The following is a 26,748-nucleotide window of genomic DNA, read 5'->3' as shown; positions in this document are numbered from 1 at the left end:
TAACTGCACATTGACACATCCTTTGTATTAACAGCCTATAAAAATAAAATGTTAAAAAAGTGCATTTTCATATTTTGTCCTCCTAGTGATATCAGGAGCATTCTTAAATGATCAACAGAGGACCATGTGGGAACATTCTATTAATGTTCAAAAGGTCCTCTTTGTAACGTTGCCATGTGACCACAGAATAATCAATATGGGACGTCCCCCTAAAGTCATATCAGGAACATTATTATAGGACCAACAGAGGATCATGTAGGACAGTTCTGTAAATGTTTCAAATGTCCTCTCTGTAACGTTCTTATGTGACCACAGAATAACCAATATGGAACATCTTCCTACAGTCATATCGGCAACGTTATGATATGACCAAAACAGTACCATGTGGGAATGTTCTGTTAATGTCTCAGGCATCCCCCTAAAGTCACATAAGGAAGTCTTCAACAAGACCTTTATAAACAACAAAGGACATTTTAGGAATGTACCTAATGTTCTCTAAAGGTACGGATTTTTCATCCCCTTTAGAGAACTTTTAGGGAACGTTGTGAAAGGTCGCGAGAACGTCACCTTCTACATGGGCAGTAAAAAAACTGTAATATTATTATAACAACGTTCTTGAGTTACTGAGGAGTTTTGTTGCTGTGCTTGTTATAACTTCAAACTTATGATTAAATATTTTACTGTAAATCTTGTCTTTATCTTTCTGTTTGTCTTGCATTTTGTTATTTAAGTAAATCTCGAACACTAGGGGGCCTCAGAGACAATTCTATTTTGAGTTTTTAAAAACATTTTGATTGACGTAATTATGCGTAAGTGCTACCTACCTAGAGCAGAGGCCCCCAACCACTGGGTCGCAAGAATGTTCTGAATTTTTTTAATAATAGCTACGTAATAGCTTATGGGATATTTTGTCCTTTAAGAGCCGACTTCAAATAACATCGATCATTTCCACTCTTGTACAAGGCCGCGGTCTCTCTCTGTCTCTCTCTGTCTCTCTCTCTCTCTCTCTCTCTCTCTCTCTCTCTCTCTCTTTCTCTCTCTCTCTCTCTCTCTCTCTCTCTCTCTCTCTCAGCGCATCCGCAATCACATTGCTGTTTTTAGAGTTTGAGTATACATTACTTCTAAAATACAGAGGTATTATTTATGAATCATTTGCAAATGTACCTCTGCAAATGTACCTCGCAAATACGTGTAGACGTTCAACCTTGTAACATCGCAAATGACTGAAAAGTAGGCTAATTTCAGAATTATCCAGATCAAACCATGATCAAAATAAACTCTTTAACTGCAGTAATAATATTTTAACGGGTACACTTTTAACGTAAGACAGCATCCAAGACATAATCTATTAAAGACTTCTCCCTGTATTAATTTCGTGTAAGAAGGCTGTGTCTTTATTTCTTGTTTGTGTATGGATCGACTTTTTTTTAGTTTAACTGTTTGATGGATACACGAATAGCCATCTTCTGTGGTAAGTCCTTACATTAAAAAAATGTATATGCAAAAGCGAAGTTGTAGATAAGGCAACATGCATGTTTATTCTGTTTCATGTTTATTTCGTTTCGTTTTGTATAGCCCTTTATTTTTAAATTTCTGCACCCAGAGCAACCTGCCTTCGCTTTTTAAAAATAGTGTGTGTTGATAATAAACGTTTAAACTAACATTGTGATATGCTGAAAATATTTATTTTAAATAGTTGTTATTATAGGCAAGTGAAGTGTTGATTTAGAGGCTCAATTCATCATACATGTCGTCAACTTGCTGTCGGCCGCTAACCACTTCATAAAAACTTATCATAAAAACTTTAACAAACAAAAACTGCTCTAAAATGTAAAAATAAAAGAAATATAACTATTTTGCAATTTAAAACAAAACTGAACTGCTTTAATTGCTGCAAGAGTACAGCTGTACAAGCTGTGTAAGCAGTTATTTTTTGCTATTTCTGCGGATTTCTTTTGCAAAATCTATGCAGAATTTTGCAGAATGATTTAAAATGTTTTAAAACGATCCGAGAGAATGTGCGCTGTGAATATTACAAAACAATAAAATATTTTATAACATATTATACATTTTATTAAAGGATTACCCTGAATTAAACTAGACCAACATGAACCAACAGATAATGGATAATGTGCTCTCATGACCATAGAGTTTTATATAAAATACATATATTACTGTCTACAGTGTAACAGTAAAAAGAAAAGGCTTCTCATAATAAATGTAGCATATATCAAGATAATTTCATCAATTTAACAACACAATGTATATATATTTATCTTGTAAACGGATTTGAAATAATAAATAATTGTCGCGTCACGTAGCAAGAGAGACGATAGAGATCTCATTAACTTCTCCGCAGTAAGTTTTATTTCAAATTCAAGTTTTACATATTAAATAGACTATTCAAAAGTTTGTGCTTCTCTCATAAAAACCTCACAGCAGACAGCACAGACTTCTACTCACAAACATACGCGATGCAGTAACTATATCTGCGGACACAGATTCCTAATGGGGAGAATTAAAAAGTTCGGACTCGGGCTGAGAATTCTGGGCTCTACTACTTTTGCGTCAACTTGATTTTAATAATTTAATTGAGGAATTATATTTAAAGAAGAACAGACAGAAGCACTTTTAGTTAAGTTGCATTTAATAAATGTTATTTTCTGGGCTGTTTCTGATTGTAAAATTATTACTTGATAATATTGTTTAATTTATTTAAATAATTTCAGCCTACTTTTGCGTCAACTTGATTTTAATAATTTAATTGAGGAATTATATTTAAAGAAGAACAGACAGAAGCACTTTTAGTTGTGAGTTGCATTTAATAAATGTTATTTTCTGGGCTGTTTCTGATTGTAAAATTATTACTTGATAATATTGTTTAATTTATTTAAATAATTTCAGCCTACTTTTGCGTCAACTTGATTTTAATGATTTAATTGAAGAATTCTTTTTAAAGAAGAGCAGAAAGAGGCACTTTTTTTTGTAAGTTTTATTAAATAAATGTTATTTTCTGTGCTATTTCTGATTGTAAAATTATTTGATAATATTGTTTAATTTATTTAAATAATTTTAGCCATTTAATGTTGCACATACGCTGTAAAAAACACTGGATTTACAAAAAATATAGACAGTGCATCGTTTTTGCATCCCCTTTTTTTAGTAAGTTTTACTAAAAAAAATTACGCAATGGGGCACTTAGTAAATCCAGCCTTTATTTTTTTCAGTGTATATTGGGGGGGGCCTCAAACCAGCTTTAGCCCAGGGCCTCACAAAGGCTTAACCCGGCACTGCCCACGGATCTGACAAATGTGCTGTATGTGTGTGCGCGCGCGTGCGGCGCGAGTGCGTGTGTGTTATTTGTTTGGGTGTGTTTGCACTCGCGTGTGTAAGTATGAGGCTAAATTATAAAAAAGACTTGTTTTACACTCAATAAAGTTAACTGAGCAGTGTCTGGGACATGCCAAAATCGCATACATCCATTTAAATGAAATGGTATCAAATGAGAAAAACATATTTCAAGAGACTTATCATTGTACTTGTATGTGTGTAAATGTTTGCCATTTATAACAATAATCATTTTGAATTATTGCTATTCAGAAGTGATTCTGATGAGGACAGCAAAAGCACTTTAGTGATGTTGACTCAAAACACATTATAAAGCAACATCTTTGTATCATCAGATGCTTTCTCATTTATTTGATGATGAATGTATGAGTATCTGATAGGTAACAGCACTGTTAATGAGGAGTACAAACAGTATACGGTACAAAAACTGTAATATTATTATAACAATGTTCTTGAGTTACTAAGGGGTTTTGTTGCTGTGGTTTGTTATAACTTTAAATGTATGATTAAATATTTTGCTCTAAATCTTGTCTTTATCTTTTTGTTTGTGTTGTATTGTATTCTTCAAGTAAATATCTGCATTTTGAATTCATGTCTGTATGTTGCATCAAAATCATCTTCATGTTCAGATTCAGGTCATTAGGTGGAGCTTTCAGACCTCAACATCTCTCTTTCACATATACATTTTCATGATTTTTCTGCTTTTCTTTCTTTATCACTCAGGTAGTGAATTCCAGTCACATCGTTCATATAAAGTGCATACAAACACCAGGAGCCAATCAGGGCCTTGTGTGATTATACGCTGTTGGACAACCCCGTTATTTCTAACAAAACTGTTTCAATAACATAAAAGATTTCAGTTTTTTATTTGTATTAAATAAACTACATACGCTTCTTTCTTTACTTTGCATTGTTCTTTGCTGCTTTAGTTTAGAGTATTACATATTGTTGATTGGTCATCTTTTGCCACATATTATGTGAAATAAAAGTTCATTTGTTTATCTTTAGAAATGTTGTGTTCTCTAATGTGCATAAAGGAGTGAATAGTACTGTTCAGTGTTGAAATTAAAGGGTGTTTTTTGGTGCATCAGTATTTTAACAAACATGTGACCACAGCAACTTAAAATTCATTCAGTCTAATACAGTAATCTGAATCATCAAAAATGAGCCTTTGTTTTTATAAATGTTTACATATTCTAATAATAGTTTTTTTATTGTTGTGGTTCACACACTGCCACAACACACATTTATGTCCAAACACCTTGTAAAAGTGGATTTTACATAATATGGGCCCTTTAAAACAAGACCTTGAAAAATGTAATAGGCTACTCTACTGTATAAAAAACTTGTGTGTGATGCTTTATGTATTTTCTCTGTAGCGGTTGTCATAACTAGAAATATGTATGTATAAAATAATCAAACAGTAAGAAACACACTTGATTTGTAGTTATATCATGTGAATACTTGTCACATTTAAATAATTTTAAGTAATCTTGAAGCCCCATACTGGGACCTGTAATCTCAAAGTATTGCAGTACTGTTGTTTGCCGGTAGGTGCCCCTCAAGCATAAAGGCGAAACTCCTATGAATATAAAGTGTGATTTTCTGTTTGTGAGACTGACACCTAGTGGACATTTACTGAACGAGCACTGACTGAAGCAGGAAGCGTTTCAATTTGAGAAAGGAAACTGAAACTTTGGTGTTCAGGTGCTGTTGGCTGCGTCTCTGTATTTGTGCAGTCAGTAAAATGGCAGAAGCGAATCTTTCAGTGTCTCAGGATCAGTTCATCTGTTCAATCTGTCTGGATTTACTGAAGGATCCAGTGACCATTAACTGTGGACACAGTTACTGTATGAGCTGTATTACAAACTGCTGGGATCAGGATGATCAGAGAGGAGTTTATAGCTGCCCTCAGTGCAGACAGACCTTCACTACAAGACCTGCTTTAGGTAAAAACACAATGCTGGCTGAAGTGGTGGAGAAACTGAAGAAGACAAAACTTCAGACTGATCGATCTGATCTCAGTTATGCTGGACCTGAAGATGTGGAGTGTGACGTATGTACTGAGAGAAAATACAAAGCTATCAAGTCCTGTCTGGTGTGTCTTGAATCTTACTGTCAAACTCACTTTGAACAACATGAAGCTTTTCACACAGGAAAACGACACAAAGTGATTGATGTGACAGGAAGACTTCAGGAGATGATCTGCTCTCAACATGACAGGCTCTTTGAGGTTTACTGCCGCACTGATCAGCGATGTATTTGTTTTCTGTGCATGATGGATGAACATAAAAATCACGACAATGTATCAGCAGCAGCAGAGAGAACTGAGAAACAGGTATGAACAAATGCAAAAAATGTGAAATATATAGAAAAGCTGCTGCTGCTACAGTGGTCACCTGCATGCCCTCAAGAGCACGACATGACAGCTTGACTGTAAAACTACTTTCTGTTTTCAGATTAGATTTGTTTCTCAACCCTTCTCGACCAGTTGAGTTATCTGTTATTAATCTGTTGAACAGAGACTACTGGAGGACAACCAGAGCAAACTCCATCAGATAATCCAGCAGAAAGAGAAGGAGCTTCAGGATCTAAGAGAGGCTGTGAAGATTCACACGGTGAGTTTTGATGAATAGATAAACATAAATACTGTAAGAAGTGTTTGAGATTGAGTTTTAGTCTCTGTGTGTTAACAGATCTCTGCACAGACAGCAGTGAAGGACACTGAGATGATCTTTACTGAACTGATCAGATCCATTGAGAGAAGACGATCTGAGGTGATACAACTGATCAGAGATCAGGAAAAGACTGCAGTGAGTCGAGCTGAAGAACTACTGAAGAAACTGAAGCAGGAGATTGATGATCTGAAGAGGAGAAATGATGAGATGGAGAAACTTTCACAAACAAAAGATCACATCAGTTTCCTTCAGGTAACTCAACACGCTACACTACAACATACATGACAATAAATACATCTTTAAAGAAATCTGTTTAAGAAAGGATCATTGATGGTTAATGCAACAATAGTTTCTTAAAAAAGTCAGTCTCTTGAGATACTAAAGTTAAATGTTTCAAAAGGTTTTTTCATTCAATAAATCATTGATAATGATTTCACTTTGAAAAAGTTTTTTAGAAAAAACTTAGAAAAGAAAATGATGTTTTACCTCTTTAAAATGTAAGTAAATATTATATATGCATGTATATACTAGATGGTGAAACAAATGCCAAACTTTGTAGAGTTTTAGCAATAAACTTCAGCACTTGAGGGTCGTGAGCAACAACAAAAAATAAAAACAATATGTACTGCTGTAAAGTCATGAATTTCTATTGATTTCAGAGGCTTTTGTACTGATGACTTTGAAATAATTTACATATTTCAGATGTAGTTTTCTTGCAACACTATTACTTGATTTAAAAAATAAAGCTGTTTTAATATTGTTTTATTAAAAAGTGCACTAAAATGACATCATGATGTAAAACTGATGTGAAAGGGGAGTTTGTCATTTCTGAATCAGCCACTAAAATAAATGAGCAGAAATCTGATTGTTGTTTGTGTCGATAGTTTTTGTCATTTGTGTTGATAGTTTTTGTCATTGTGTCGTGTTCATGTAGAGTTTTCAGTCTCTCTCTTCATCTCCTGGATCGACAGACAACATCATTTTCAGTTCTCTTCTCTCTTTTGATGATGTGAGGAAATCTGTCACTCAACTGAAAGAAAAGATGGAGGATTTCTGTGAAGAAGAGATTGAAAAGATATCTAGTGAAGGTAAAGTACAACTATGACTGAGACTTTCATTAACTCACAATGAGTCTTACATTAGCATATAAATAATATAACAGAAGAAATACACAGCAGATTAAAATGAGTTTACTTTACATGAGAATCAAGTGTCAGTTTTTTCTTTAGTTACAGACATTGAAATTATTCCCATCAATGGACCCAAGACCAGAGCAGACCTAACACAATGTAAGACATCTTAAATTCAACATTGTTCACATTGTTTTGGAGATGTTTTGGTCCTGTCGTAGACATCACTATTTTATCCTAGAGTCATTCAGATCTTTTAATTTACCCATCTGAATGTTTCCAGCATATGAAATTCAAGACCTGACTGTTCACTTGCTCTCTTATATATCCTACTATAATAATGTAATTTATGTTATTCACATGGTATTGTTTTGAGATTGTGAAAACAGATAACTTGGTTTAAGCACTTCTTGTATTCTAGCCTGAGAAATTGCTTGATCTTTGTTGCTTTGGATAAAAGTATCTGCTAAATGCCTAAAAAAGAAATTTAAATGTTCAGTTCACTTTACCTCTTAGTGTTTTAATGTTGTGATTGATCAGTGTATAGATATCAATATCCAGTATATCTGTATACAATATAGCCTGTTGAATTAACAAATGAATGCTCATAGATTCAGGATTTTATGCAAACAAATATATTATATATAAGTGTAAATTAAAATATTGTGTATTTATCTTTCACAGATTTCAGTCTGTTCTCTCTGGATCCAAACACAGTAAATGGATATATTTTTCTGTCTGAGGAGAACAGAGCAGCTACAGACACTGACACAGATCAGCAGTATCCTGATCATCCAGACAGATTTGATTATTGGGATCAGGTGTTGTGTAGAGAGAGTTTGTGTGGACGCTGTTACTGGGAGATTGAGTGGAGTGGGGATGATGGTGTGGATATATCAGTGTCATATAAGAGCATCAGCAGGAAGGGAGATGGTGATGAGTGTGGATTTGGATATAATGATCAGTCCTGGAGTTTGTTCTGCTCTCCATCTGAATCCTCATTCTGGCACAATAACATAGAGACAGATCTCCCAGTAGTGTCCAGTTCTTGTAGATTAGGAGTTTATGTGGATCACAGTGCAGGAGTTTTGTGTTTCTACAGCGTCTCTGACACAACGACTCTCATCCACAGAGTTCACACCACATTCACTGAACCTCTTTATCCTGGATTTTGGTTACATGAGAGCTCAACAGTAAAACTGTGTGATCTAACATTATAAATGATACATGATTAGATACTAGTTTTAGTTTATATACACAAGTGTCATCTAAACCAACTTATATTTCAGTTGACAAATCAAACAAAATCTTAATTTAAATCTATACTGTATGTTACATTATGGGCGGTTTCCCAGACAGGGATTATCTTAAAATAGCATTAGGCATTAGTTTAATTAGGATATATAACTAGTTTTAACAAACATGCCTTACTAAAAACATAACTTGTGTGCATTTTAAGGCAAAAGAGAGGGCACTGATGTATTTTAAGATATATCAGTGAATGTTGTTTTTAGTTTGGACACATCTTACATTTATTTTAGTCTAGGACTAGTCTAATCCCTGTCCAGGAAACCACCCCCAAATTATATATACTTAGGGAGTAACAGATTACATGTAACAATGTTATAGGGATAAAAAAATGGTAACTGCACACTTCGAAAAAAAATAACTACATTGAAATCTAGATGAGTTAAAATATATATTTAATTCTTTATAATGACTTTAAGATTTGTCTCTCTAGATTGGCTGTCTAACTTTATCTTGAACACTAAAAGAGTGAATATCACTATAAAGTGCTTTTGAAACTGCACAATTCCCCCAAAAGATCAGAGATTCTCCATTCATGTTAAGTGGTTCACAGTTGAAGCTGACTGTGTACTGTTTAAAATACATATTTTGATTTTCTGCAAAGTTATTTGTTGATAAATATTTCACAATGACAGGGTGGACATTTTAAGCTTGACAACACACAACTACAAACAATATGATGAAAATAAGAAAAAATAAGTGTAGATACTTACTGTGAGTGCATTATTAACCTCCACAGAATAAAGACCAAATGGGGGACGGGATGTCACAGACTACATCACTTGGTTTCTTAAAGGGGCGTTTACCCCAAAATGACAATTTCAGGGAGAAGTGCAAAATGCTTAATATTATTATGAAAATGAATATAAATTATAAAAATGACTTTTTTGAATTTTATGTAATTTGTTTACTTTTTAAACTTACTAAAGTTAGCTGAGCAGTGTCTGGGACATGCCAAATTGCATACATCCATTTAAATGAAATGGTATAAAATGAGTAAAACATATTTAAGGAGACTTATCATTGTACTTGTGTGTAAATGTTTGCCATTTATAATAATTATTATTTTGAACTATTGATATTCATGAGTGATTCTGATAGCAAAAAGGCACTTTATAGTGATGTTGACTCAAAACACATCATAAAGCAACATTAAGATGCTTTCTTATTTATTGTATGATGAATGTATGAGTATCTGATAGGTAACAGCACTGTTAATGAGGAGTACAAACAGTACGGTACAAAAACTGTATATTATTATAACAATGTTATTAAATTATTTGGGGGTTTCTTGCTGTGGTTTTTATATAAATTTAAAATTAATAAAATATTTTATTGTAAATCTTGTCTTTATCTTTCTGTTTGTCTTGTATTTTATTCTTCAAGTAAATATCTGTATTAGAGTTCATGTCTGTATGTTGCATTAAAATCATCTTCATGGTCAGATTCAGGCCATAAGGTGGAGCTTTCAGACCTTTTTCATAAAGTAAACATAGCATAATTTCTTTATAGTGCAGTGATAATGTGTTTAATAGTCAATATGCAAGTGTGTAGAAAGTTATCATTGCACATTTTTTGCACTCTCACTCATACAAACACCAGGAGCCAATCAGAGCCTTGTGTGATTATACGCTGCTGGACAACCCCGTTATTTCTAACGAATCTGTTTCAATGACATAAAAGATTTCAGTTTTTTATTTGTTTTAAATAAACTGTGTACATACGCTGGGCTTCGTATCTTTCATTACTTTGCATTGTTCATTGCTGTCTTTAGAGCAGTGGTCTCCAACATGTTTGCTGGTACAGAGTCTGTGAGGTGCTCGCCAAAGCACATTCTATTATTAACCTCAATTTTTATTTATTGCATATTTTTATGTTAGCTTGCCTTCTTTTATGTTGTTTAACATTTTAAATAATGATAAAACATATCAACAAGTAATAAAATAAACAAGTAAAACTTTTTGAGTAGACAAATATTAAAGGAGCCATGGCACAAGACTTTTTTAAGATGTCAAATAAATCTTTGGTGTCCCAAGAGCACATATGTGAAGTTTTAGAACAAAATACCATATACATAAATTATTATAACATGTTAAATTTGCCACTTTGTAGGTGTGAGCGAAAATGTGCTGTTTTGGATGTGTCCTTTAAAATGCAAATGAGCTGATGAAATTGAAACACTGATCACAATGTTGGTGGTTTATTGCAATTAAAACTCAATTGTGCTTTTCTCTGCACTAAATGGCAGTGCTGTGGTTGGACAGTGCAGATTATTATTATAATAAGAGCTCCTTATGACATCATAAGGAGAGCCAAATTTCAACTACCTATTTTTTCATGTGCTTGTAGAGAATGGTTTACCAAAACTAAGTTACTGGGTTGATCTTTTTCACATTTTCTAGGTTGATAGAAGCACTGGGGACCCAATCATAGCACTTAAACATGGAAAAAGTCAGATTTTCATGCCATGGCCCCTTTAAAAAAGTAGCCCTCCAGATTGTTTTATCCATTGTGGTAGTAGCCCTTGTTCACAAAAAGGTTGGAGACCCCTTCTTTAGAGTATTGCATTTTGTTGATTGGTCATCTTCTGACACATATTATGTGAAATAAAAGTTAATGTGTTTATCTTTGGAAATGTTGTGTGCTCTAATGTGCATAAATGGGTGAATAGTACTGTTGTTTGTTGAAATTAAAGGGTGTTTTTTGGTGGATCAGTATTTTAACAAACATGTGACCACAACAACATAGAATTCATTCAGTCTAATACAGTAATCTGAAGCATCAAAAATGAGCCTTTGTTTTTATAAATGTTTACATATTCTAATAACAGTTTGTTTTTATTGTTGTGGTTCACACATTGCCAACACACATTTATGTCCAAACACCTTGTAAAAGTGGATTTTACATAATATGAGCCCTTTAAAACAAGACTTTGAAAAATTGAATAGGCTACTCTACTGTATAAAAAACTTGTGTGTGATGCTTTATTTATTTTCTCTGTAGCACTTGGCATAACTAGAAAGATGTATGTATAAAATAATCAAACAGTGAGAAACACACTTGATTTGTAGTTATATCATGTGAATTCTTGTCACATTTAAATCATTTTAAGTCATCTTGAAACCGCATACATAGTGGGACCTGTAATCTCAAAGTATTGCAGTACTGTTGTTTGCTGGTAGGTGTGATTTTCTGTTGGTGAGACTGACACCTAGTGGACATTTAGTGAACGAGCACTGAAGCAGGAAGCGTTTATTGAGAAAGGAAACTGAAACTTTGTTGTTCATGTGCTGTTCTGTATTTGTGCATTCAGTAAAATGGCGGAAGCGAATCTTTCAGTGTCTCAGGATCAGTTCATCTGTTCAATCTGTCTGGATTTACTGAAGGATCCAGTGACCATTAACTGTGGACACAGTTACTGTATGAGCTGTATTACAGATTGCTGGGATCAGGATGATCAGAGAGGAGTTTATAGCTGCCCTCAGTGCAGACAGATCTTCACTACAAGACCTGCTTTAGGTAAAAACACCATGCTGGCTGAAGTGGTGGAGAAACTGAAGAAGACAAAATTTCAGACTGATAGATCTGCTCTCAGTTATGCTGGACCTGAAGATGTGGAGTGTGACGTCTGTACTGGGAGAAAATACAAAGCTATCAAGTCCTGTCTGGTGTGTCTTGAATCTTACTGTCAAACTCACTTTGAACAACATGAAGCTTTTCGCACAGGAAAACGACACAAAGTGATTGATGTGACAGGAAGACTTCAGGAGATGATCTGCTCTCAACATGACAGACTCTTTGAGGTTTACTGCCGCACTGATCACCAATGTATTGGTTTTCTGTGCATGATGGATGAACATAAAAATCACGACACTTTATCATCTGAAGCAGAGACAACTGAGAAACAGGTATGAACAAATGCAAAATATATGAAATATATAGAAAAGCTGCTGCTGCTACAGTGGTCACCTGCATGCCCTCAAGAGCACGACATGACATATTGACTATAAAACTACTTACTGTTTTCAGACTAGATTTGTTTCTCAACCCTTCTTGACCAGTTGAGTTATCTATTATTAATCTGTTGAACAGAGACTACTGGAGGACAACCAGAGCAAACTCCATCAGATAATCCAGGAGAAAGAGAAGGAGCTTCAGGATCTAAGAGAGGCTGTGAAGATTCACACGGTGAGTTTTGATGAATAGAGAAACATAAATTACTGTAAGAAGTGTTTGAGATTGAGTTTCAGTCTCTGTGTGTTAACAGATCTCTGCACAGACAGCAGTGAAGGACACTGAGAGGATCTTTACTCAACTGATCAGATCCATTGAGAGAAGACGATCTGAGGTGATACAACTGATCAGAGATCAGGAAAAGACTGCAGTGAGTCGAGCTGAAGAACTACTGAAGAAACTGAAGCAGGAGATTGATGATCTGAGGAGGAGAAATGATGAGATGGAGAAACTTTCACAAACAAAAGATCACATCAGTTTCCTTCAGGTAACTCAACACTCTACACTACAACATACATGACAATAAATACATCTTAAAATCTGTTTACAGTTTTTTTTCGATTGCTAAACGACAGTAAGCACAACTGGAGCTACATTTGCAAAACTCCAACTACAGTCTGCAATACCAAAAGTCACCTGAGCTAAACTTTTAACGCAAGGCTCAAAACAGCTCAGTGCAGCCAAACACTAAACACAACCCTCACTGAGATAACACACACTGTCACTCACAACACACTCAGAGGAAAAACACTAACATCAAACACCAATACACAAAATACTAACTTTTTATCTTTACAACAATTTTATCGTTTCAACAATTTCAGTGACGTCATACAAAGTAATGTTTCTTCAAGGAATGATTTATTTATTGATTTATCACATGATTTTTTTTAGAACATAATAATTCTTTTAGGTAAGTGAAAATTAGCAGTTTGCTTCAGTAATCTGTAGTAATTTACGTAATTACTGTAATGAGAAAAAAAAGGTAAAAACTAAAAGTACATGAAAGGTAATATTTTATATATATATGAAATGTATATGAAAGTGGAATTTATATTTATATGAAATTGCAATCAGCAGTGTTGGAAAGGCACAAGACTGAAATCAATTCTGTTTTGAATGTTTGGTTCACAGTTTTGACAGCAGTGTGTTAGCATTTGAACAAAGTGCTGTAAATCCACAGTGTTGTGCAGGTTGTGGTTAAAGTCATGGGATAAGTTTTGAAAACTGTGTTCAAGCAATGAAAAACAAAATAGAGTTTAGTCGACATGAACTGCTGCTGTGCGGACTGTAGTTGAGAGTTTTGCACATGTGACTCCAGTTGTGCCCACTGGCGTTTAGCAATCGAAAAAAACTGTAAGAGATGATTATTGGTGGGAAATGCAAGAATACTTTCTTAAAAAGAGATGTCAGTCTCTTGGGATACTAAAGTTAAAAGTTTCGAAAGTTTTTTTATTCAATAAATCATTGATACTGATTTAATAATAATAATAATAATAATAAGTTTTATTTATATAGCGCCTTTCCAGAGCTCAAGGACGCTTTACATCAAAAGAAGAAAAAAACAATTTTAACAAGATGACAATGATAATAGACACAAAAGTACAGAAGAGACAAAGGCAGGTCCAAAAATACAAAACAGGAATTAAGAGGCAAAACATAACATTCACAGAGAATTTGGAATGAATACAGCGTAATCAAATCAGCAGGAGTAGCATTCAGAAAACAGGTGGGTTTTGAGTAGTGATTTAAATTCAATTATATTATTTACACTGCAGAGAGAGCGGGGAAGAGAATTCCAGAGTTTGGGTGCAATAGTAGAGAAAGATCTGCCCCCCATTGAAGAAAGGCGATACAGAGGGATAACAAGAAGACTAGAGTCAGAGGAATGTAGTGAGCGAGTTGGGGTGTAGGGAACGAGCATATTGCAGAGAAAAGGGGGAGCCAAACCATGCAGAGATTTAAAGGTTAGCAGTAGGATTTTGAATTTAATACAATGGACTACCGAGAGCCAGTGGAGATCTTTCAAAATTGGAGTAATGTCGGCAGAACGCTTAGTGTGAGTGAAAAGTCTAGCAGCTAAGTTTTGGATATATTGTAACCTGGAGATGGAGCTGACAGGTAGACCAATGAAAAGGGCATTAGACGTGATGATACAAATGCATGGATGACAGTTTCAGCGTCTTTGGTACTGATGAATGGGCGGAGTTGCAATGCGGCGGAGGTGGAAAAATGCAGATTTTGCAATGGAATTAATATGGGACTGAAAGGAAAGTGTTGAGTCAATGATTACACCTAGGTTTTTGACAGTATTGGATATTATGATGTGAGAACCAGCAATTTCACAGGTGAAATTTGAAGAGATATTGGCGGTTAGTGATGGGGTTCCAATAAAAATTATCTCAGTTTTATCCATGTTAAGTTTAAGGAAGTTAGAATTAAGCCAATCTTTTATGTCCTTTACACAAGCTGAAATTTTGTCAATTTGTAGAGGTAGGGTGGGTGTGCAAATAGAGTATAATTGAATATCATCAGCGTAAAAGTGATAGTTGAGACCATGGCGTTGTAAAATCTGACCGAGTGGTTTGATATAGATTATGAATAAAAGGGGCCCAAGAACGGATCCCTGGGGAACACCTCGCTTCATGGGGACAGTAGGTGACTTGGAGTCCTTAACTGAGATGAAAAACTGTCTGTCTTTGAGATAGGAAGAAAACCAGGAAAGAGCAGAACCAGAAATACCCAAATTAGATAGACGAGTAATGAGTAATTCATGAGAGACGGTGTCGAAGGCAGAGCTGAGATCAAGTAGCAGAAGTATGGAGAGAGAGCCAGAATCAGCAGAGAGCAGTAGATCATTCACTACCTTTACCAGCGTCGTTTCAGTACTATGGAGGGGGCGAAAACCAGATTGAAAGGGATCGAGGAGATAGATTATTTTTAACCAGAAAAGACTGGAGTTGGGAGGCTACAGTGCTTTCCAGCAATTTGGCTATGAACGGTAGATTTGAAATAGGGCGGTAGTTGGATAAAACTGAGGGGTCGAGGTTGGGTTTCTTAAGATTTGACTTTGATTGTAATTGTACTGGTTAATCTGGTTAGATGTTAAAGACACACTATGCAGTTATTTTACCTTAATATAACAGCTTCAAAGTAATTTCGATGGTAAACGAAGTCATAGTATGGCGAATCATCCTCCTGTTGAAGCTCGGGGAGGACGCCGCTAGCAAAACCACCAATGCAAGCTTGAGAGAACCGCCCCTGACAAATCTCGCGAGAATCACGACTTGCTTTACGGCAACAACGTCACACACGTTGGGCTTGTTCGGCTTCCTGCAGCGCTGCAAGAACCGCCAGTCGGATGACGTAAAAGTACCGCGAGAATGATCCGAGACGGCACTTTGACGTCATCCGGCTGTCGGTTCCTGCAGCGCTGCATGAAGTCAAACAAGCCAATAACAACAACTGCACGCGCACATTTGAGACGTGATGCTCGATGAGGGAAACAGCTAAGAAAACCCGTTCGGAAGAGAGTAGAAAGCGAAAAAGAGAATCTGACCAAGTTAGGAACCGGACAAGAGTCCCACTCGGTCATGTTTTTACTCGTTGGCGTGAGCTAATAGACAGCACTGGACGATCTTGTTGATGGACAAGTAAGTAAATCTCTTATTTGTAAATTTGTTTGCGGTCTATGTTGTATGTGGTTGCGCTTGCTTGTAGTGTGTATTTTTTTACTAAGCTGTTCATTCATCCAGTGTTGATAATTAGACCAGTAAAATAACTTCAACATGGGTCTAGCTAGCTTACGATCATAAGAGCATTTAGCAGACTTGCTAACAAACACTCGTTTCTCTTACATGTTTTTTTTTTTGCCATCTAAACTCAAGTGTTGTGTTGTGATGTGTACGTAGTCATTTTTCTAATTTCGATTTCTTATGGCCAACGAATAACGGCCAATGTTATGAAATAATGCAACGTATACATTACAATTAACTTTGTCAATGCATTTTGTAATGTTTACAATTAAATAACAAATGAAATTATACAGTAGACATAACGTTAGACTATAGACTGTTTACTTGTGATTAAGCTGCAATCTTGTAAAAACGTAATAAGCCAGCAAACGCGCCTACTCTACACTTGGCATAAACTTCTTATTATCCTATTACCATCATCTGTAGTTTAGTAGACATGCAGTAGCCTAATATTTGTATGAAATTGTGAAACATTCCCTGGTCATTATCTTCGGAGTCCATCTCTGTATATTCACGCCCAACACTATCCTTACAGGTACGTACAGAGTGGGGGTGCGAAATTACGACAGTTGCAAGTTTTCCCCAGTGACTCTAGGGGTCGCTGTTTGACAAAAACGTCAAACTGCATGGAATGCCTTTAAGGTTTTCTTTATGGGGATTACTTGGGTTCACATCATGGAAGATAAATTGAAACTTAGAAAAAACTTAGAAAAGAAAATGTTGTTCTTCCTCTTTAAAATGTAAGTTATATCATATTCACATGCATGTATGATGGTCAAACAAATGCCAAACTTTGTAGCCTTTTAGCAATAAACTTTAGAACTGGAAGGTGTAGTGAGCAACAACCAAAAATAAAAACATTATGGACTGCTGTAAAGCCATGAATTTCTATTGATTTTAGAGCCTTTTGTCTTTGAAATGATTGACATATTTCAGATGTAGTTTTCTTGTGACACAGTTACTACTTCTTGATTCAAAAAATAAAGCTGTTTTAATATTGTTTTATTAAAAAGTGCACTAAAATGTCATCATGATGTAAAACTGATGTGAAAGGGGAGTTTGTCATTTCTGAATCAGCCACTAAAATAAATGAGCAGAAATCTGATTGTTGTTTGTGTTGATAGTTTTTGTCATTGTGTTGTGTTTATTTAGAGTTTTCAGTCTCTCTCTTCATCTCCTGGATCGACAGACAACATCATTTTCAGTTCTCTTCTATCTTTTGATGATGTGAGGAAATCTGTCACTCAACTGAAAGAAAAGATGGAGGATTTCTGTGAAGAAGAGATTGAAAAGATATCTAGTGAAGGTAAAGTACAACTATGACTGAGACTCTCATTTACTCACAATGAGTCTTATGGTAGCATATAAATAATATAACAGAAGAAATACACAGCAGATTAAAATGAGTTTTCTTTTACATGAGAATCAAGTGTCAGTTTTTTCTTTAGTTACAGACATTGAAATTATTCCCATCAATGGACCCAAAACCAGAGCAGACCTGACACAATGTAAGACATCTTAAATTCAACATTCACCGCAGTAGGATTTGTTGGTTTGGAGATGTTTTGATCCTGTCGTATAGACATAACTATTTTACCATTGTCACTTTAAATGTTTCCAGCATATGAAATTTAAGACCTTACTGTTCACATGCTGTATTATATATCCTACTATAACTTATCTATGTCATCTTCAACTATTAGTGTTTATAATGTTGTGATTGATCAGTGTATATATATCAATATTCAGTATATCTTTATGCAGTAGCCTGCTGAATTAGCAAATAAATGCTAATAGATACAGGATTATATGCAAACAAATATTATATATTAGTGTAAATTAAAATATTGTGTATTTATCTTTCACAGATTTCAGTCGGTTCTCTCTGGATCCAAACACAGCACACAGATCTATTTGTCTGTCTGAGGAGAACCGAGCAGGTACAAACACTGACACAGATCAGCAGTATCCTGATCATCCAGACAGATTTGATGATTATTATCAGGTGTTGTGTAGAGAGAGTTTGTGTGGACGCTGTTACTGGGAGATTGAGTGGAGTGGGGATGATGGTGTGGAAATATCAGTGTCATATAAGAGCATCAGCAGGAAGAGAGATGGTGATGAGTGTGTATTTGGATATAATGATCAGTCCTGGAGTTTGTTCTGTTCTTCATCTGAATCCTCATTCTGGCACAATAACATAGAGACAAAACTCCCAGTAGTGTCCAGTTCTTGTAGATTAGGAGTTTATGTGGATCACAGTGCAGGAATTTTGTGTTTCTACAGCGTCTCTGACACAATGATCCTCATCCACAGAGTCCACACCACATTCACTCAACCTCTTTATCCTGGATTTGGGTTAAATGAGAGCTCATCAGTAAAACTTTGTGATCTAACAATATAAATGATTCATGCTTAGATACTGGTGTTTTATATAAACAAGTACCATCTAAATAAACTTATATTTTAAGATTTTTCTTTCTAGAGGGGCTGGCTTAAGCTTGAACACTAAAACACACAAAAAATCTGATTTTATTAGATTTATTTTTCATGATGTTAATGAGAGTACAAACAGTATACAGTACAAAAACTGTAATATTATTATAACAATGTTCCTACTGAGGGGTTTCGTTGCTGTGGTTTGTTATAACTTCAAATTTATTATTAAATATTTTACTGTAAATCTAGTCTTTATCATTCTGTTTGTCTTGCATTTTGTTATTTAAGTAAATCTCTGCATTTAACTTCATGTGTGTATGTAGACTAAATATCCACATACATAATCACAAATACATAATAACCAGACAAACCATATTTTTATGAAAAATCATTTATTATAAAAATATGCCCAGAATGTATTTCAGAACCAGATAAACTGAAAGAAAACTTGTATTCATTGTGTTTAGCTGTGTTTACAGACTTGTTCAATGTTAGTTGTCCCATTTTGTTGTTTATGAAAACGCCTTTTTTGGAAACTACTCATGTCGTTATCTGTCAGCTGACAAAATCTTTTAGAGGTACTCCAGTGGTATTTGGAGGGAGATGGCATCATAAGTTACATCAATAACAGAAATATCAATATTGAGATTGAAAAAAATCCTTTTTCAGACTGTAATACCTGTCATGGGGCAAGGTATGTGTTCTTAAATGGCTTGGCTTTGTTGCCGTGATGTCCACATAATCATCAAATGGGCAGACATAGAGTTTTTAATTTCTCTGTTTCAGTTCAGAGGCATTGACACATACCTCCTCATCATTTATATCAGAGTCCCATCTCAAAGTCACTTTTTCCAAATTTGGATGATATAAATGACATCATACGCATTGCAGATAAGGCAGTCCTGGCTGTAGATTTCTGGAATAAAAACACACTGATTATTTCCAGGCTTATTAATATTGATGCAAATCAATTCCAATCACATTTATACATTTCAAAGGATTCGTTTATTCCACATAATTCACACAATACTGTCTGGCAAGCTTATTGTCCTTTATTTATAACGCTAATAGCACCTGTACCCCCATCCCACATTCCAGAACATTATCACTTGGCCATCTTGCAGCAAACAGATATTTGAGCAAACAAAACCCAATATAAAACAATGTATTTTTTATAAATAAGATAATATACAGATAATAATAAGATGATAGTTTAAAATATTACTACATAAATAATTTCAAACTCAAAATAGTATACTTTTAAAACTCAAAATAGTATCAAAGATATTTAAAATCAATATTATATTTTGTTGCTACCAAAAAATTATTTAAAAAAGTAATTTTAACAGGTAAGAAGTACAGCTAATTCATGTAATGTGCAAGGTGTACAGGCCAATTTTGCTACCCTTCAGACCGAACATTGTAAAATTGCAACATTGACATAGCAAGTTCAAAATCTAATATAATCAAAACATTCAGCTGTAACTTAACTGTATCTGCATAATCTAGACACAATTAATCACAAAAATATATATTTTAGGCATTTTACTTACGCCCGGTAAAAAGATCATGTTTTTCAAGGCTTGCAGATTTTGTAAGTTCATGGCCAGGAAAACAAATCTATTTACAAAGTTTATCATTCAAAATTATTGCAGGGTATATGACTTTTAGTTGTGTAAATGTTGTTTTAAAGAGAAAAAAACATGTACATGTATATATAATTAGACCTTATAAAACAGTTAGGTCCAATCCTAGATTTAGATTGGTCAATAGCTGTGCTTTATTCACAATAACTTCACCCAACGGTTCTATTCATCACTGTGCCCTTAGCAACACCCTTAGCAACACATAAACATATAATGAGACAAAGTCTGAGAACAGTTTGTTGTTTTTATTTGAGCTTTCATGTTGTTGTTCGCAGTCAGGGACTATTTTTTCTAGCGTAAGGAATGTTTTTATCATAGACTGTAAAAAAAGATGGACGACGCGACGTCGCCTCCCACCATTGTAATGAATTGAAGCCAAAAATGTCCGACCACGGTCGCCGCCATGTTACGTAAAAACGTCAGTTTGGAGCCGAGGCATGCGCAGAAGGAATCGTCCGTGAAGCCAGAGGCCGAGCCGCGGTATCAAACTTCCGCCCAAACGCTCGCGCGGCCAATTCAACCACTCCAATCATAACGACACGCCCCGTTTCTATAGCATCAAATTACACGCTAAAATGAAACTTATCACAAAAATGAACACTTGAACATATATCAGCGTGATAACAACTACTTGAAAGGACCAAAACCATCTTTCGAAAACTTTTATTGGAAGTGTAAATATTTGTTTTATTTAGAGCAAAGTCCTATTCATTTGAATGGAGAGGGCGGGGTTATGACTTGTACTGCAGCCAGCCACCAGGGGGCGATCAAAGAGCCAGAGGCTTCACTTTTCAAGGCTTATGAGGCACACCCGGTTTTTATTGATTTAACTTCATTAAAGTTGCACTAATTTTTTTTACTGTAATATTGTGTGGTAACCGTTTTATAAAAGCAATAAGGTACTCGAGGCAAGTGCTGTATCGTGAATAAGTAACGGCTGAAGGGGTTGCAGGCACTCCGCTTCGCGTCGTGCCTAACAACGCCCTTCAGCCGTTACTTATTCACGATACAGCACAGCCTCTCGTAACTTATTGCTTACTTATAAAACAGTTAGGTCCAATCCTAGATTTAGATTGGTCAATAGCTGTGCTTTATTCACAATAACTTCACCCAACGGTTCTATTCATCACTGTGCCCTTAGCAACCACACATATCAGTTTGAGAATGGTTTGTTGTTTTATTTGAGGTTTCATGCATATTACACATAGGAACGTTTTAAATAAGTACTTTTCTTGACAGCCTAAAATTAAAACCCATTCCAAAAAACTTTTGCAGCTATATTTACACATGTTGTCTTACAAAATCAAACCAATGAAAGAAAAAGGACAAAAAAACAACAGTTCTGCAAATTAATAAAAAAAACTAAAATAACAAGATTAGAAAAGTAATCAGTCCCTTGATTTAATGCCACCTTTTGCTAAATTACAGAAATCAGTCTTTTTGGATATGTCTGTATTAAGTACACCTTAACTGGGGAATATTTGCCCATTATTCTTTGCAGAATTGCAATTGCTCAAGTTCAGTCAAATTCAATGGTAAGCAGCAATGTGCTACTCTTTTCAAGTCCATCCAAGATTTTATATTTGGGAGTTTAGGACATGTACACAGGCTGTATTAGCGCTACAACAATTTAAGATGCCCAAAAATGAGGGCCAAACAGTTAACAAAATACGGTGCCTTGCCTTTGTCTACCATTTTAGGTAGCCACCATATATGGTGGAGACGATGCTATTATAGACCATTTGAAATGATGTAAACAATACTGGTCCAGAAACACTTCCTGTTACAGTTTGTGACAGTTATTTTTTTTTATTTCACTTATATCATTATCTTTAAAATGTTTGTTTAACTTCAGTTAATTCAGGTTTATATGTTCTGTTGGTATATTTTATCCCAACGTTTATCTAGTGTTAAAAACCGGAGACAGGAAGTGCTTCTTGACCAGTGTTGTTTACATCTTTTGAAATGGTCTATATCCACAGTAACCGAGTGTTATGCTTAGTATGCGAAGATTTAATGTATGCAACTGGTCCATGATTCTGTTCATGTATTTAAAGGCGGAGTCCACGATGTTTGAAAAACGCTTTGGAAAAGGAGACGGGCCGACTACCAAAACGCACTTATAGCCAATCAAATCAAATCAAATGCCGGGTTGCGTATGTGTGGGGCGGGTCTATCAACAGAAGGTCCAGATTCTATTGGGGTAGGGGCGTATTTGTTTAGGTGATTTTAAGTATCAACATTGGCTTTCAAACATCATGGACTCCGCCTTTAACTGCAACTGTACTATTTATGTCCTTGTAAATTACTTTGTTTAAGTGGACTTAAATAAATTGTTAAAATGTGTGTGTGTGCATGTGAAACAACAGTTTATGTGGTCCATGGGTGGTTTTATAAAATACATTATTGTCGTCATGCTTATAGTGCTGGTTATGAAAGCTTTATTAACCACAATAATAAGAGATTTGAAGTTGGCTACTATTTTATTTTTGTTTTATGTTCTCTGAAAAAGCTATATAGCTGTATGTGTTCAATTATCTCATACTCCTGTGATGAATAAATGTTTTTTAATAAAGATTTTGTTAGTGTTCTCTATTGTTTTTATTTGTTTAAATGAGATGTATTATTCAAAAATATATTGTAACAATTCAATTGTCTCTGCATACATTTAAAGCACAATGTGTTTTTTATAAAATATTTTAAACACTGTTTTGGGCTTTCTTCTTTATCAGAGATTATTTTTTACATTCTTGCACTGCATCTCCTGTCTCAGAGATAATAAGTGTTATTTTAAACTAAAGATCAACAGGAGGATTGTGTCTATAACCTATAAACAAAGGCAGAAATTGGACAATGATGCACATTGTAATACAACAAATACATGTTCTGTGTGCTGTTCTGAGATCATCTAAATGTTTTACACACTTTTACATTTACTTAATCTTCAAAACATAGCAGTTGTGTTGCCTACACTTCTGTATGTCAGAGTTGGGTGTAAACTGTTTTAAACTACAGTACCGTATTCCAGTCAACAAAATAGCCATAACTGTGCAAGTGCGGTTGCTATTATTATTAATTATATTATTTTTTGACATTATATTCAGATGACACATTATACTAAAAATGTATTTTCCTTATGACATTTCGACCCAACCTGTATTTTATTACTTGCATGAGGCCTGGGCATAAATAAGACTAATTGTTATGAGGCACGAGATGTCATCACGACCATCTGCAACCACTAGAGTGCGCTGTCCATTATTTTTTTCCTCCGTTTTGTCATCCAACAACAATGCATTGATTACACGTACATGTAAAATATATGTGTATGCACAAATGTCAGCTAATAATCCCAAAGTCCGGCATGTTCGACAAGGAAACGGAAACCTCATCACGCATGCGTGCGAATCATATAGTGCCACATAAACAACAGGTATCAGACAATCATATTATTAACATTAACTGACAGGACCATAAATACACAAATAAATACATTTTGATATGTTTTCTGTGCTTTTTTGTTTTCACTTTGTTTTAAAGAGTTTATGTACAATTTATTTATAAAATATAAAAAATATGGATGGCAAAGAACCCGTTTATTTTATCTATAATATGCTATTTTCCTCATAAAATAAGTAATTGTCTAATTTATTGTTTATTCGTTCAAAAAACTTTCTATCATACACATTTTTTTAATGGAAACATTTTAAATCCCAAAATAGATTTCTAAAATCTTAACAAAATATCTTGAATAGATACGGTGATAAACAGATGCAAAATAGTTCATTTTTCCTTCCCACAATATTAAAAGGAGGGCCTTTTCATGGAAGCGCGTGACGTCACGTCGGAGCGTGGACTTCATCCCGGGAGTCGAAGGCTGATCAACATCCGGGACACCGGGAGCGGGACTCACAGTACAGTACACAGTACAGTACACAAGAGACACACGGCAGCTGAGGTGAGTGAGTTTCTTTATCTTTATGCTCGTCTCATTTTCACTCTCTGTTAGTTTTGGAGACGGAAGCGGCGCAGATTAGGGATTTAAACGGCAAATGGTTTCCGGCATCAGTGTGTGAATGTGAACGTGTGCTCTTCATATGTGTCCGTATGCATGAATTGATGCGTTGCTGTCATCAGCTGATTCTCAAGCTTTGCCTTAATTTCATCTATTCAAGTATGTTCTTAATGTTAGTTTTAAATGAAGCTCTTTATTAGGCATTGACACGAGAAAGCCATTTACCCTCATATAATTGTTGTCTGCTCAGACCTCATTTACCTTGCAAATATTGCTGCTGTGCTGGCGGAAGGCATTTAAATAGGCAAACTTTTACTTTCAGACATCTCTATTATTTTCCTCTGGAATGATCAGAGATGTTCACATGTATTATGGAGATGTTTAGTTAGTTGTTTTAACCATGAATTGTTTCTGCTGTGTCACATGAAGCTGTAAAAGTTCCCAAAGAGCAAAGGGCGTTTATGCACAACTCTTACAGAAGAGGTTTGACCTGCCGGTGTCTTAGGTCTCGATCACAAGTACAAGCGAGCAGACAATATTATTTAGCTCTGTGTCAGTCTATTGTGAGAGAAATATGAGAAGAACACAACAAATCATTGTGTGTGTGTTTGTGTGTGTGTGTCAAAGAAACCACAATGACACACCTAGACAGGTGGAGCTGCCAGGCAAGCGTGACTCAACTCTTGTTGCTTTTTCAATCTATTTTAAAATTGGGTCATAAATGAGTGTGTAGGCCTGTATTTATGCTGAGACTGGAAAATTCACATAGTTTGAAATATTATATGCCTCATATTTTTGAATGTTTATGCATTTATTGACTTGCAAGAGAGATTATCTGATCATCTGCAGAGATAAAAAAAAAGTCAAATTCTATCCAAATTTACTAGCGGTTCCAAATGTAGTATTTGTTCCAGTTTTGGTGTCCTCCTCCAACACATCACCCTGTACTCTTTGGTATTTCACAGGTGTAGTTTGAAAGAAATACTTGTTTATACAGGCATTACACTCTGTGCAAGTGTATTACTTATTATTATATATTTTGGCCAATATTGTTAGAAAAGATTATTACAAATATATATATATATATATTTTTCGTATGACATTTCAACCTTAGCTGTATGCAGGCATTACACTCCAAAATATGGATATATAGCTGGTTTAAAAGCCTTTATGGGGTTGTTTCCCAGACAGAGTTTAAGTCTAGTCCCAGATTAAAATGCATGTTTGAGCTTTCTTAACTGAAAACAGTTTGCACTAACTTAACTTCAAATGTATCAGTGTCATTGTTTTGTCTCAAAATAATTAGATTTTACAAACACACACCTTTGAAAAAACATTACTGATGTGCATTTTGAGACAAAACAATGGCACTGATATATGTGTGCGCAAGGTGTTTTTAAACAGCTCATACATGACCCCCTTCAACCCTTTCCAGAAAACTGCCCAAAGTTTCAGACTAACATGTGAAAATGGTTGTACTGGTGTAGCCCACTTCTATCATTGGTGGTTATATTAGGGATGCACCGATACAAATCTCTGTGCTGACAATGATATTTTATTACTTAGAATGACGTCTACCAATACCGACAGATACGATAGTTTTGTTTTGTCGTGAATTGTCGTTGTGACTCAATTCAAGCCTGTTTTGATTGTCGGGATATAATCGGATCTTATCATCTGATAGTGGGATAAAATATCTGCCGACACCGATTATTGGCCGATATATTGGTTAGGGCTGGGAAAAAAGATTTTTTACATTTTTTCTCCCCCTCTGCAGTATAGCGGAGTACATACATTTTGCATTTGCCAAATCTTCCTTCAGGGTTTCCGTAGCACGCTCCCTGCGGCGCAGCCCTCTGCCCCTCCCCTCTCCCGAGGGCAGCGCATGCATACACAAACAACATGGCAAAAACAGCCGGCGAAAGAGAGCAGCTCCTTCCAAAAAAATGCTCTTCGACTTCAGTCGTGTGGATTTACGTAAATTTCATGTTGATGCATTTTAATTAAATATAACAAATATATATTTTTAAAATATATGTAAAGTTTGCAATTATTTTGTTTTAATGGGGGCGGGGAAAAAAGTCTAATCGAATCGTAAATCGAGTTTTTTATGAAAAAAAATTACAGATTGTTTTAAATAAAAATCACCGATTTTTTAGGGGGACAAATCGCCCAGCCCTAATATTGGTGCATCCCTAGTGGTAATAATTAGGGCTGTGTTGAAAAAATCGATTCACCAATTCTGAATCGATTTTCATATTAATATCTAAAGATTGATCCGTAATTCAGAGGATCGATTTAATAATTAATAACTTGCCGCGTCATTGAATTCACGCATGCGCGGATTGCGTGCGAGGTGGAAGGACATTAAAACAACGAAACATGGCGGTCAGTAATGTTAAGCAAGCGATTGTT

The 26,748-nt window shown here is 35.1% G+C and overlaps 3 protein-coding genes across 9 annotated transcripts in view; all 3 read left to right on the top strand.

The window, feature by feature from the left end:
* Positions 1-4,999: 4,999 nt before the first annotated feature.
* On the top strand, positions 5,000-10,194 carry LOC129443217 (tripartite motif-containing protein 16-like protein). The gene is made up of 6 exons (XM_073855700.1): positions 5,000-5,686; positions 5,871-5,966; positions 6,045-6,278; positions 6,961-7,114; positions 7,256-7,315; positions 7,841-10,194. Exons 1-6 carry the CDS (start codon positions 5,096-5,098, stop codon positions 8,374-8,376), a joined length of 1,671 nt encoding a protein of 556 aa, XP_073711801.1. The 5' UTR covers positions 5,000-5,095; the 3' UTR covers positions 8,377-10,194.
* A 1,548-nt stretch (positions 10,195-11,742) lies between these two features.
* On the top strand, positions 11,743-20,500 carry LOC129429947 (tripartite motif-containing protein 16-like protein). The gene is made up of 6 exons (XM_073855701.1): positions 11,743-12,372; positions 12,557-12,652; positions 12,732-12,965; positions 17,386-17,539; positions 17,682-17,741; positions 18,102-20,500. Exons 1-6 carry the CDS (start codon positions 11,782-11,784, stop codon positions 18,635-18,637), a joined length of 1,671 nt encoding a protein of 556 aa, XP_073711802.1. The 5' UTR covers positions 11,743-11,781; the 3' UTR covers positions 18,638-20,500.
* A 3,632-nt stretch (positions 20,501-24,132) lies between these two features.
* myo6a (myosin VIa) overlaps positions 24,133-26,748 on the top strand; it is a 63,161-nt gene continuing 60,545 nt past the window's right edge. For 6 of the 7 annotated variants that reach the window (XM_073855698.1, XM_073855697.1, XM_073855695.1 and 3 more), the window contains exon 1: positions 24,133-24,276. The gene's annotated coding sequence lies outside the window, so the exon portion shown is untranslated. The remainder of the gene's footprint in view (positions 24,277-26,748) is intronic. The other variant, XM_073855693.1, reaches the window with a different exon arrangement.

This window comes from Misgurnus anguillicaudatus, chromosome 18, assembly GCF_027580225.2.
Source record: "Misgurnus anguillicaudatus chromosome 18, ASM2758022v2, whole genome shotgun sequence".
Classification (NCBI taxonomy): domain Eukaryota; kingdom Metazoa; phylum Chordata; class Actinopteri; order Cypriniformes; family Cobitidae; genus Misgurnus; species Misgurnus anguillicaudatus.
Note: the sequence above shows the minus strand (reverse complement) of the source record. Positions and strands in the feature narration are given on the sequence as shown.